We start from the raw sequence: 12,346 nt of genomic DNA on the forward strand, positions 1-12,346 counted from the left end.
TTTAGAGCAGAGTGATATACCCTCTCTAATGATAATGTATTAACCGGCCCCCGTCCAGACATGCCAGTTCTAGTTGTTGCACTCATCAACTCACACTGCCTCATTACGCCTTGTTGGCTTGTAACCGTGTTGCAAATGATAAAACTTGTGGGCTGCAAATTTTCACCAAAGTAATTATTTCTCATAAACATTGTACATTGTGACTCACACACATAAAAACCCAACCTAAAAACATTATTTGCTGCGAGATGGACATTAACAAGTCTTGCCTACAGCTTGTCTTGTTCACTCTGATTCTGTCTGTTTCCCTGCATCATCATTCTTCCACTCCTCATTTCCCCGAGTGTTATTTACAGCCACTAGCATCTCACAGAGATGATGTCATAAACCTGAGCTATACAGGGAGCTGAAGTTAAGCCGGGCTGTGTCCGAAATTACTCCCTTGTTCCTTTATTCACCACTCTGTATATAATGGACACTAAATAGTTAATGCTATAGTGAGCAGTATATTCAGATTTGGCCTTGTTTTGACTGCCAGCCCAAATCTGTTTTGGCATATCTAGATTGATTTTCAAAAATCTGTACAGCAGTAAAAAACATATGAATTGTGACTTTTTCAGATGGGATCCAAATCACATTTGGAGATGGTTAAAAAATGCAATTTGAATCAGATTTCTCAGTCCAGACGTCTTGGCTGCTCAAATCAGATTTCAAACTGTAGTAGGTGTCACTCGCAGCGCAACACCCTACCTCAACATCATATCCAGAGTGATAGAAGTGCCGAGCTAAGTCTATTTGCCGGACATCATGGAGAACAAGAGTCACAGAAATAAACTGTATGCTGGCACTTTGGGGGGAGACTTTTATACATGCAAAAAGACAGACTTCTATTTGTCATGCTTACAATGCCAATATTTGGGAAGATGAAAATTACTTTATTTTTATTTAAAATGACTTGGCTTTTTTTTGTTTTTGTTATGTTTCCTTTCCTTTTTCGTAAATTTTATTTGTTGTGCATTAAAGTTTATTTTACATTTTTTATATTGCTGAATAAACTTTCTACAGCTTTTATAATGAATATCTGGAACATACGGACTCCATTTAAAAAATATATTTGATAAAATTAGATAAAAAAAACAAAACAAAAAGATGCTTGCTTCTGCATTGGAAAGCCACATCACCAGCATAGTTACGTAGTTACTGACACCTACATCGTTACCACAGCAACCCATTTAGGTAGGTTGGTGATGTGTAGACAAACGAATCTGGTCTGTTCTCTTGCAAGCCACAGTGCGGACAGTCTGTCTTAAAGATTTGATTTGAGAAACACTTCTGATTTGCCTGCAGTCTGAACGCAGCCTTGGTTATCATCATTTTGTGTCATCACTGACAGGTGTGAAGTTGTTCAGTGGTAATAAACGCAATTTTAAAATGCATGTGGGACTGTTAGCAGAAAGTAGAGTACATGCCGTGGGCACTACTTTCTTAATTACACTGTGGAACTTTACAGGGCACTCCAAACTCTTGGAACAGAGCCTCTCTCAACAGTATGTCGTGTGGCTCAGAATATAGCTGTATATTTAGTGTGTGTGTGTGTGTGTGTGTGTGTGTGTATGAGAGAGGGAGAAATTGATGGAATGTTGTAAACCTTTATTCATCCATTTATTATTCACTTGATTGATTCAATGATTCAGTCACTCGTAGTGATGATTCACTCACAGAGATTGTGCCAATAAACATTATTAATGCATTACTGCCAGTCTTTGTGGCATGAGATTTGAGGTTTTTCCTACAAAATCAGAATATACAGTGACACTGTCAAGGAACAGGCACAAAGAGAAACGTCATTATACAAATACGCACACACAACAATACACATACAGTGCGAGCACGTTGACAAAATGTCCTGCTTAGCGTCTCTTTACAGTGTTACTCTGCCACTGGGGTGAACAGCAGACCTGTGGGTATGCAAGAAGGCAAACTGAGTGTATATATTGTTGGTGTATTAGTAGGTGAAAGTGTGCATTTGTGGGTTTCTGTGTGGGTTGTTTGCCTGGGGGTACTTATACGATGTGGTCTTATTAAATCAGTGCTAGAAAAGGAGGAACAGACAGGAGTGATAGAGAAGCACAAAAGAACCCGAAGCGATTAAACCCCTACTCAAACCGGCTTAGCAGTGAAAGCTTCACAGAAATCCAACAATGGTTGCCTTCCTTTAAATCTTGCTCCTCTTCTGCTTTCATTTCCACACTCTCTCTGCCTCTCTCCTGCACTATTTACCCCTCCTCCTGTTCTCTCATCCTCTCTCAAACAGATTATTTCTTTTCTTTTTCTTTATGTCAGTCCTCTTTGCGGCACGTTAGGCTGCTTAACTTTACAATAACTAAAAACTTTACAACTCATGTCAGGTCAAAACCCACCCTCCCTCAGTGTCTCCAATTCAGGATAAAAAGCGTCTTGCTGCATAAAGGTATTACTGTATCTCAAACGTCAACCACCTCGAAGGTCTTTCTTTCATTCCTTCATTACGACCGCTCTCTTTCTTTTCGGTCCTTTATTTCTGTAAAGGAGTTTTAGGGCACTCTGGATTTGCCAGGTTGTTAATTGCACATTGCAAGTTTTTGTCTTAATCAATAGGGGATTAAACTTGCATAAGTTTATGAGGGGATTAGATGGGAACAAGAGAGTGTGTGTGTGTGTGTGTGTGTGTGTTTGTATGTGTGGAGAAGGGTAGAAGGTTGAGGTTATATCACAATTCTCTCAGAATTTCTCACCAAGTGTACACTTATAAACAACTTAAAGCTCCGACAGTGCTTTATCAACCACTCCCGCTGCAACATTTAAAGGTATACTGTGCAGGCATTGTCGTCTACTGTCGTCAACAGTATCTCCAGTAAAAGTGAGACCCAGCTTTGTACGCTTAATGATTCAGCTTGCTATATATGTGGGGGTTTTTTTGGTGCTGTGTCTTCGATTTTTGTAGCAGCTTCTTGGATTTGTGCTGCTTACGGTTTGGCCTCTGGTCGCTATCTTCCTATGAAGTTCCAGCTATCTGCATGCTGACCAGGACAGTCCCAAACACAGCAAAATGAATGGAAAATCAAAAAGTACAGGCAGTTTCGACAGAGGGCAGGGTCTCTGCAGATAAATACACTGCCAAATACTTGTAGTGGGCCATAAGTTATGATTTAGAGCCTTGGATTTCAACAGAGGGTTCGCGACCCCAGGGAGTCCTCAGAGTCTGCCTGATAACCTCCATCCACCCAGTTTAATATGCAACTCAGTGTTATGTAATATATGTAGTAGAAGGGCCCTGCACTGTCTCTTTCTTATACTTTTGTATGCGTATACATAATCTTTGTTTCCACTGCAGGTATTTGCTGGGAATGAATTGCAGCTCTCATACCCTCCTCACTTACAAACCCATTTAGATCATCGAACTATGGGGACTTACCCCGCAGTATGTCGAGGGATAGTGTTCAGAACAGGAGCAGCTAAATTCCTCATCCAACAAAAAGACTCCAGTCCTCCTAGCTCCCCAAACCAATGTAATGGACTGGATTAGACCACCTGGTGAGGTATTAAGAGGCAGAGGAATCCACCCCTGCCCCCCCACCAACATCCACATCTCCACCTGCGCTTGGCATTGCCCATGAATGCCAGTCATTAAGACAGCATTACAAAGACGAGGCCTACCTCGCTCCCAACGGACCGGCTCCACTTCCACATATAGAGCAACCATTGTTTTAAATGCCACCGCTCCCGCCCCCCAGAGACCGGGTTTCCATTCACCAGCCACTGTAGCTAGTACACTGCCAGAGAGGAAATATGATAAATGTGTCTAACTCCGTCCGTCAGGGAGCGGCGGGACATTCTCTTTTTCCCAGGTGCCAACAGGTGGAAAGGGGTAGGACCTGGTCAGGTTACTAACAGTCGTGTATATGTCTGTGTGTGTGTGTGTGTGTGTGTGTGTGTGTCTTTCATCCGTGAATAATGCCGCCTCTCTTGTGTTTTTTCCAGGTGCACCAGAAAGGAGAAATGCGAGCGCTCATCAGAGCCCCGTCGCTTTGCATCAGACATCAAGCAGTGTGTGCGTCTCAGCGTCCACCCAAACAACATCTCAGTGTCCCAGTTTAGTGTCACGGTGAGTGGAAAGCGCCACACTACTCCTCATCTACACTAAAAAAGAAGGTTGTGCACATAGTTTGCCATATCATAAGTTTCCTCTCATGCATCTTTACTGTCTCTGATATAACAAACTTTACCAGTGCAGATTTTCTTTTCAGATGTCTCGGCATATCTTGTTGTTTTATGACTGTGTCTCTTTCTTGTGCCATTTAAAATGTGTTCCAATATTAATTAGCAGTGATTCAATATATTTTTCCATTCAGTATGGAAGAAACACGTCAGCAAGCATTTGTTTTAGTGGAGCCATATTGCAGTAAACAGTAAGGCTAGCTGAATGTGTTGCAAGTGAGAAAATCTTGTCTGGCAGATTGACAATATCACACACTCAAGCATAATTTGTAATGCGATGTAATTATGCTCTAGATACTGATTAGTAGACAGTGTTAACTGTATAATCCTGCTTTACATCATTTTACTGCCTGCCAACATGCATCCTTCAAATCCTGACCTCACAACTTCCAGTCCCGTCCAGTGAAATACTCTCCCAGCAAATGTCAACAATCATTAACAGCACACAGTTTAGCTCAGCTGTGTTTATGTGATTGTTGGCAACTGAATGCAACAGTTTTTCCCCCCCGAGTCATTTCATTCTAAACAGCTGCCTGATTTAAAGGTCTGAATTGTTTTGATTGCTTAAGTGTATTGATTCGCGTGCAAGGAGCTGTGATACATTGGAACTTCAAATATATCTGCAGGAACTGGTAAAATATAAACAGCTGTTAGCTGGTTGTGGTTAGGTTGTTGTTTTTCCGTACTTTTGTAACTGCCTTTCTGCAAAACCCTGTCTGTGCACTCATAGCTGTTAGAAGAGAATGTGATTTAATAGCAACTATAACTAATAGTAACTCCATTACTAAAAAATCATTGATGCAAATAATTTGCATCAAAACGTTGTTTAAAGGAGCAGAGTGTAAGATTTATAGGGATTTAGTGGCATCTAGTGGTGAGGATAGCAGATTGCAACCAGCTGAAACTTCTCCCGATTATAATTCCTTCAGTAGCTCATTGTTGAGGAGGTTTTTATCAGGCACTGAATTGTCCGCAGAGGTCTCTTCCTCTCCAAAACAAATGGACCAGGTGATTAAAACTGGTAAAATACTGAATAAACCAGTTTCACATTACAAATCAGTGTTTTTCCTACGCTGCTCGGCTTGGTGCAGCTAATGTGGGCTCAACTTTTTTTCTGATTCAAACGTCACTTTCATGGCGTTGGGGCTGCTGACTATGGTAGCTGACACAAAAATATGATCGGCCCTATCTCGAGCCAGTGTTTGGTCTGTCTGTTCTGGGCCACTGCCGAAACATGGCAGTGCAACATGGTGATCTCCATGGATGAGGACTCGCTCCCCATGTAGATATAAATGTCTAATTCTGAGGTTATGAAAACACAACAATTCTTATTCTCAATCGATTACACACTAAAGAAAACATACTTATTATATGATATGACATTTCTGCCAATTTATCCTCATAAATCCTACACACTGTACCTCTAAGAGATCTGTCTTTTTTGTCATTTGTATATTTAATTACTATTACTCTTTAATTAATCAGAAGTATTTCTTATCCGATTTCTTGCTTAATCTATTGAATACTTGATTACTAAAATAATTGATAGCTGCAGCCCCAGGTGCAATTTTACTTGTACTAAGATACTTTAAGTAGGTTATACTGTTATATACAGTTTCGAAAGACTATGCTTCTTAAAGCAGATTAAATTTGTGTTGTATTGGAGGGAAATTAATCAAGAGAGACCTGTGGGAGTTACCTCGCTCCATCATCTTGCACTGTGCCACATTTCACCCCAGCCAAAGGCTCATACTGATTTTTTTTTTTTTTTTTTTTTATTACTATTCAGGGTCTCCATTAGTTGTTACTGTTACAACTACTCTTTGCAGGGTCTGCACAAAACAAGTACAAGACATTCAATCATCACATCATAGACAATCCACAACATCAACAAAACCAAATAAAACAAGAACGAGAGACAACAAGTAGTTTTCTCACATTCACAGTCTCACGCTACCAGTAGATGATCAAAGCAAATAGAGGAGCTGCTAAAAATAGGCATGCAGCTGCACAACATCACTAGTGTAGAGAGAGGCATCACCTAAGCTAGCACCACAAATAAAATCAACCTTCACATTTGAACATTATGTGTAGCCTAAACTGATATGACAGTTATTTTTCAGTGGCACAGGAACAGGTGGTTTCTCATGTTTTTCAGTGGCTGTGTTGGTGTGTGTGTGTGGTACCTGTGCGTGTCTTTTGGTGTATTTGATTTTACCAGCAGAAGACTGACATTGCCCTGAACACATCATGCTATTCTGTATCTTTCAAGACTCACTGTTTTTCTTTATCAAACCTCAGCACCCATTTTAAAGGTTGTAACAATGGATGTTTTGAAAATCCCATTGACCTTAACCACCTTAAGTGATGTCACATTTCAATTCCCATTTCCTATATAATGGTGGTCTGGAAATGGCTTTGAATCTCAGAGACTTAAGAGCATAAATATCCAATATGATTTTCTAAGGTCAGGCCTGACTGACTGTTCTCCATCCCTGTTGCTCTGAGGGTCACATGAGAGGTGTTGATTTTCTGAGGTACACCTCTGCATCACTCTAATGATATTCATAGTGTGTGTGTGTGTGTGTGTGATCTAGCTCAAGCCTGATCCTTTAAAGAGTGTTTAACCTTTTCCCAGCAAGTAGGCCTTACCCAAAGGCTATGCCACACATCTCCCATCCAACTGATTGCGGGGCAGAGGCTTCTGCCAGACAGACAGGGGCTCCTCCTTGACCTTTGTTATTAAATATTTGTTTGGAAAGATAAGCCAAGGCAGTCTCGAAAGAAACAGACACTCCACTGTTGAAATCAGACCCACTGTAGGGAAACAAGTCATAAATTTCTTTTACATTTAATTCTGTGTGTGGTTGGTTATGAATGGATTTTTACTGTTATACTGTGAGCTTAGGAAGAGTTGTCTCTATATCCGTACACATGTTGCTCTGTCTTTAATTGAAGTATATATTCAATTTAACTCTTGAATAATATCTACCTACCAACTTAATAAAGATAAAAACTTATTTCTGGTTGAATGGCTGTAAATGTGTCTTTAAAGGAATACTTCACCTGCAAAATGATCCTTTGTGTATCAGTTACTCACCCTGTGTTACATTGAATACATGCAGAAAACTTTATATTTCTCGCATGCCATGGTGAACGAAGCATCTAAAAGCGGAGAAAATTCTTGATGAATTAAAGTAGTAGGGGTCCATGTTTCACAACAGCAAAACTATATCATAACACCCGTTAACAAACTCATACAACTCGTGCAGTGTAATCCAAGTCTTATTTATCTAGTCATATGCTCAGTACTCCCTAAACAGACAGTCCTTTCCAATAGGGTACTAAACTGAAAGTGAACCGGATCTATGCTCTCTAAAAGCTAGACTGAGGCAATTGAGGCAGTGGTAGACCAGCAGCTCCCATGTTCAGTAAGGTAAAAGTACTGTTTTTGTTAATGGAGTCTTGTTTGAAGAGAGCTTCAGCAATTTCCCTTCAGTTCCTCGTCGAAAAGAGCTGTCCATTTGGATAGTAGAGCATGCAATTTGATAAATGAGGCTTGGATGATACTTCACAAGTTGTGTGAGAGTTTGGAAATGACTGTTTTGATATAGCTTTGCAGCTTTGCTGCTGTTGTTGTGGTTTTTGATTCTGCATTCAAAGTGGAGGCATGCAAGTTTTCTTCATAAATTAAATGTAACACAGGTGAGTAAGTGATATACAAATGGTCATTTTGGGGATGAAGTGTTCCTTTAATAGGCTCACATACAGTCTAATTTTATACATTACAATAGATTAAATGTTAAGTTAAGTAGGCTGATTTGATGCTTATTTTAAAATAAAGAATGTAAGTAGATTAAAAGTTCAAGTCAAATAATTTCCTTCTCTGCTGTATTTTTATGGCATCTGCTTTTGAATACATTCTCACCAATCATTTGCAGCTAAGACTTCTTCTTACCATGGGAATATGAACAGTCCATCATCACATATCCTCTGCATTAGATATGGTGTTTTGTAAACTACAGGAGGGCATTTGTGTATCTGTTAGTGTGTGTGTGTATGTGTGTGTGAGAGGTTGTTTCTGTTTATATGAGTAGGTTATTTTCATATTTATGCAGCCCTGCTGTGGCAAGGCTTAGCCATGACTACTCTAAATGTAATTCAGGAAACTCAAGGTCTGGCTGTATTCTCGGCAAATAGGAAAAATAAATTAAAGCGAGAGAAGAAGAAGATGAGACGTACAGTCAGCAACGAATGAGAGAGGATGTGTTAGAGATGGAAGCCCGGTGGTGTGCTGTCCATCTTGCGTGGGAAGCTGTGTATCCGTTCACAGCCACGCCACCGTCTTTTCATTAAACAGCAATATAAAAACAGCGCAGGTCAGCCCTTCTCTGCCGCTGAGGCAGCTTTCAGCTTCACATCACAAGTGTACTATGGACTGCGCCTCAAATCAATGCCCAGACCAAGGCCCACTGCAGACACGCTTTTCCATCAATATGTATATTTTGGTCTTGACCCCACTCCACCTGCATCCACGACCCTCTTTTTTTCCCTTCTCATTCAAGGACAGTGTTTTTTTCCCCTCCTGCTTCACCTGAAGCCAGTTTTTGCTGAGGTGCAGAGAGCGCTTACGCAGCGTTTTCAAATGAAGAGGGAAGATTTGCATTCTCCGTTTACTAGAGAGTCCTCTTTTCCCTGCCTGGCCAGCAGCCTGTATGCCTGCACTTTTCTCCTCTCCACCATTCTTCACCTCCTGCTATTTCTATCTCCTTTCATCCAGCACTTTGTTTCAGCCATCTACATTCAATTTTCTCCTCATCCCTCCACTGACCTCAACTTCCTGCTTTCATCACTTATTTTACTTAGTTAGGGAGACGGAATGTTAAATCCATACAGCTCATCAATGCCACATGCATTATGGGAGGTGGCCAAGAAGGTAGTAGTGCTTTTGGCCATCAGATAAGAGCTATAAAGATGGCACTGATTTTAGTTTTAAGTAAATCTATATCTTTCTGCATCAGAGTGTTTTATTGTTATTTGTCTGGGCAGGATGCATCTGATGCCTGTTCATATATTAACTTCCCATTCAAGAGTCCCCCAGTGGCTCCTTTGGCCACGGACCACGCTGCAGATGGATCATTACTCTGCACAGAACTTGCAGCTGTGCTTCTCCTCAGTAATATTGTGTTACAGTCGTATCTGAAGAACATATTGGCTCCAAAACTGATCTGAAGTCCTCACAGATGTGGGGATCTGAGCACTGTAGTCACAGTTGGGGCACGGATCTAACTTGTTTATCTCTGACCATTGGCAGCATTAAAAAATGCAATGTCATGCTGTGTGCTGCTATGAATATGAAGCCACTGAAACCTAATTGATTCCTCCATTCCTTTGTTTTGTTTTTGCTATGGTTAACCATAATATTAGATCTACTGGTCATTTTCTCAAGCTCATTTTGTTGTTCTATTATATGTCTTATAACAGTTCAGGGAATTGCTGTGAAGTGAATACTTAGCATTATATTGCACAGAGTACTGACAGCTTAATGTTTCTCTCCTCTACAGTTGGTGCTGGAGGCCCATAATGTCCCAGAACTTTCTGCGGGTGTTAATTGCACCTTTGAGGATCTGGCTGAGATGAACGGCTTGGTGGAGGGAAACCGAATCAAGTGCTCCTCCCCTGCTGAGAAAGAGATGCCACGCATTATTGTTGACAAAGGTAAGGGTGGGCCTATTGTAACCTTTTTGCCCATAGATCATGAAACACACAATCCATTCCAGCCAGTGGCAGATGTCACACTGTTTGCATTTGTTTTGATGTGTGCATCATTAACATATACAAAAAGATCAACACCTGTGATACTCAGGCGGAATCTCCAACCACTTATTGTCTTAAAAGGGTTGCAGGGGGTTTTAGCCTATCCCAGCTGACAATGGGCAGGGTACACCCTGGACAGGTCATCAGACGATCTAAGTTTACATGACATTGGAGAAAAACGATTTATTGTGTTAGTCCAAGTTATTAAGTCTTTTAAAATACATGTAAACATGTTCGTCCAACTGAAATCGTGCTAAATTGAATTTCTGTTGGACTAACATACCCAGATAATGCAGCTAGGAGTCGAATTACTCCTGCATGTATACAGTCAGACCCCAACTGGCTGAGGCACTTGGCGCATGCTCCACAGTGTCCGCCCCGGGCTTTGACTTGGAAGTCGAAAGCATTAAATGCGTAATAGAAGAAGAAGTTCGTAACAACGTGGCGAAATCTACATCAAGAGCTGTGCATGTTTGGTTGGACGAAATGTACAGAGCTGTAAAGTTGTCGAACATGGTACCAGTTTGCTGCTAGCTAAAGTGTAGCTAACTCGTTTGCTTGTTGTTTGGTCTGTGGCGTAATAGGTCAACCAGAAAAAGGTCCAGTACTAACAAGCTGAAAGAGGGCATATTGCCACCTACCGTAGCAAAGTTGGACATACTTAGGTCAATAAATCGATTCCCCTCCGTGCTTGTATACTGGGACAAGGACAGGAGTCCAACTAAATGGCCTAGTCGAGCTAGACAACCATTCACGCACACATTCACACCTACTGGCAATTTAAAGTCACCACTTAACCTAATCTGCATATCTTTGGACTGTGGGAGGAAGCCAGAAAACCCACGCTGACACAGGGAGAACGTGCATACTCAACACAGAAGGGCCCCAGCCTGACAAAATGTCATTATATGTAATATTAGGAAAAATATATTTAAAGAGTGATACATTAGAGCACCTGTTGAATACAAACATACATGTCTGTAAGGGAAGCAGGCATTGATCTAGATGTTTTCCCTTCAGTCAGAGGCATGCTAGTCCTAGGGCTAAGAATGTTTTATGAATTTTTGTTTTCCCGTTGCCATCAGTAACTCTGTGGGGCTCGGAGCACTGCCCTAGGACATGTTTAGTAATTGAACGAACATTAGTTATTAGGCTGCTGTGGGATCTATTTATCATCCTCCCTCAAAGTGGATGTGCTCCAGAGGGAGTGATGGGACCCCAGTTAACCCCTGCGTAAAAAAAGGAGAATATCAAGCTGCACAACTAAGTGTTTTTACTCCAGTATTTCGGTTAATTTAGTGCCTGGAGATTACACAGTCCCCACAGACAATGTCGCTGTTTTCATTCCTTTCAGGAGGCAAACAGCTAAAACATTTTGACAATATTCATACCACAAGCAAAAGAGGGAAAATATTTTCTTTTTCTTTTTCTAATTCCCCTGCTCCTCACCTCCCCTTTCTGTGGTCGGCGAAGCCCGGTCTAATTGAACAAAGCTCCCATCTGGGAAGGCCTGTCCCCAGGCAGGCAATCCTTCATCACCAAGCCTCAGTGTGTCCTCACATTGAGATAATGAAGATACCATCTCCTCCCATATTTCCCGAAAAAGACAAAATGAATAATTAATGAAAAGAGAAAATAGAACGTAAAAAAGATGGTGATCCATCAATAATCTTCAAAATTTACATACAAAGGAATGCTTTTTGATGTTTTTTGGATGCCGCCGCTTGGAAGAAAATGGTTTACATACTTGCTTGTGTGCCATTTACAAAAATGTTATATATGAATTGTAGATATTGGAGCCAAAACCACGAGATAAGTACTAATGTGCAGAGAGGGAAGGTGAGCACATCATCATGAAATTACAGTACTGGTGAGACCTTTTAGGCTGGAGCTGTACACAAGCACAAATATTCAAATTGGCCTTCATTTATTCAGCGCACCCACATGAACAGAAGCTTGACACATGAACAAACACACAACACCACTGCAATAAAGTAATCCTCGGATAGACAGCACACATGTTCACGTGTAAGGCTGACAGGGAGCCTGATGGTGCTTTGGGGAATTAAAAAACATTTATTTAATGTTTGCCATGTCAACCAGATGTAAAGCTGGCGATGCTGCACACATAGATGTATAAATATGTACTCTGAGACACACACAAATAAGGCACAGAGCATTTCTCCCCCATCTTTTGCTACTCCCACACCCGCAAACACACAGTTATATACTTCAGGAAGAGGAAAAATATTCCACATTTTGCCTATACTTG

At 40.9% G+C, this 12,346-nt stretch overlaps 1 protein-coding gene across 1 annotated transcript in view; it reads left to right on the forward strand.

Annotated features, from left to right (window-relative positions):
- The window catches only part of plxna4 (plexin A4), a 322,421-nt gene that overhangs the window by 220,375 nt on the left and 89,700 nt on the right, over positions 1-12,346 (forward strand). The window contains exons 6-7 of the mRNA XM_078165425.1: positions 4,021-4,144; positions 9,822-9,975. Of these exons, the coding sequence (XP_078021551.1) occupies positions 4,021-4,144; positions 9,822-9,975 (278 nt within the window). The remainder of the gene's footprint in view (positions 1-4,020; positions 4,145-9,821; positions 9,976-12,346) is intronic.

Source organism: Epinephelus lanceolatus, chromosome 23 (genome assembly GCF_041903045.1).
Source record: "Epinephelus lanceolatus isolate andai-2023 chromosome 23, ASM4190304v1, whole genome shotgun sequence".
In the NCBI taxonomy this organism is placed as follows: Eukaryota; Metazoa; Chordata; class Actinopteri; order Perciformes; family Serranidae; genus Epinephelus; species Epinephelus lanceolatus.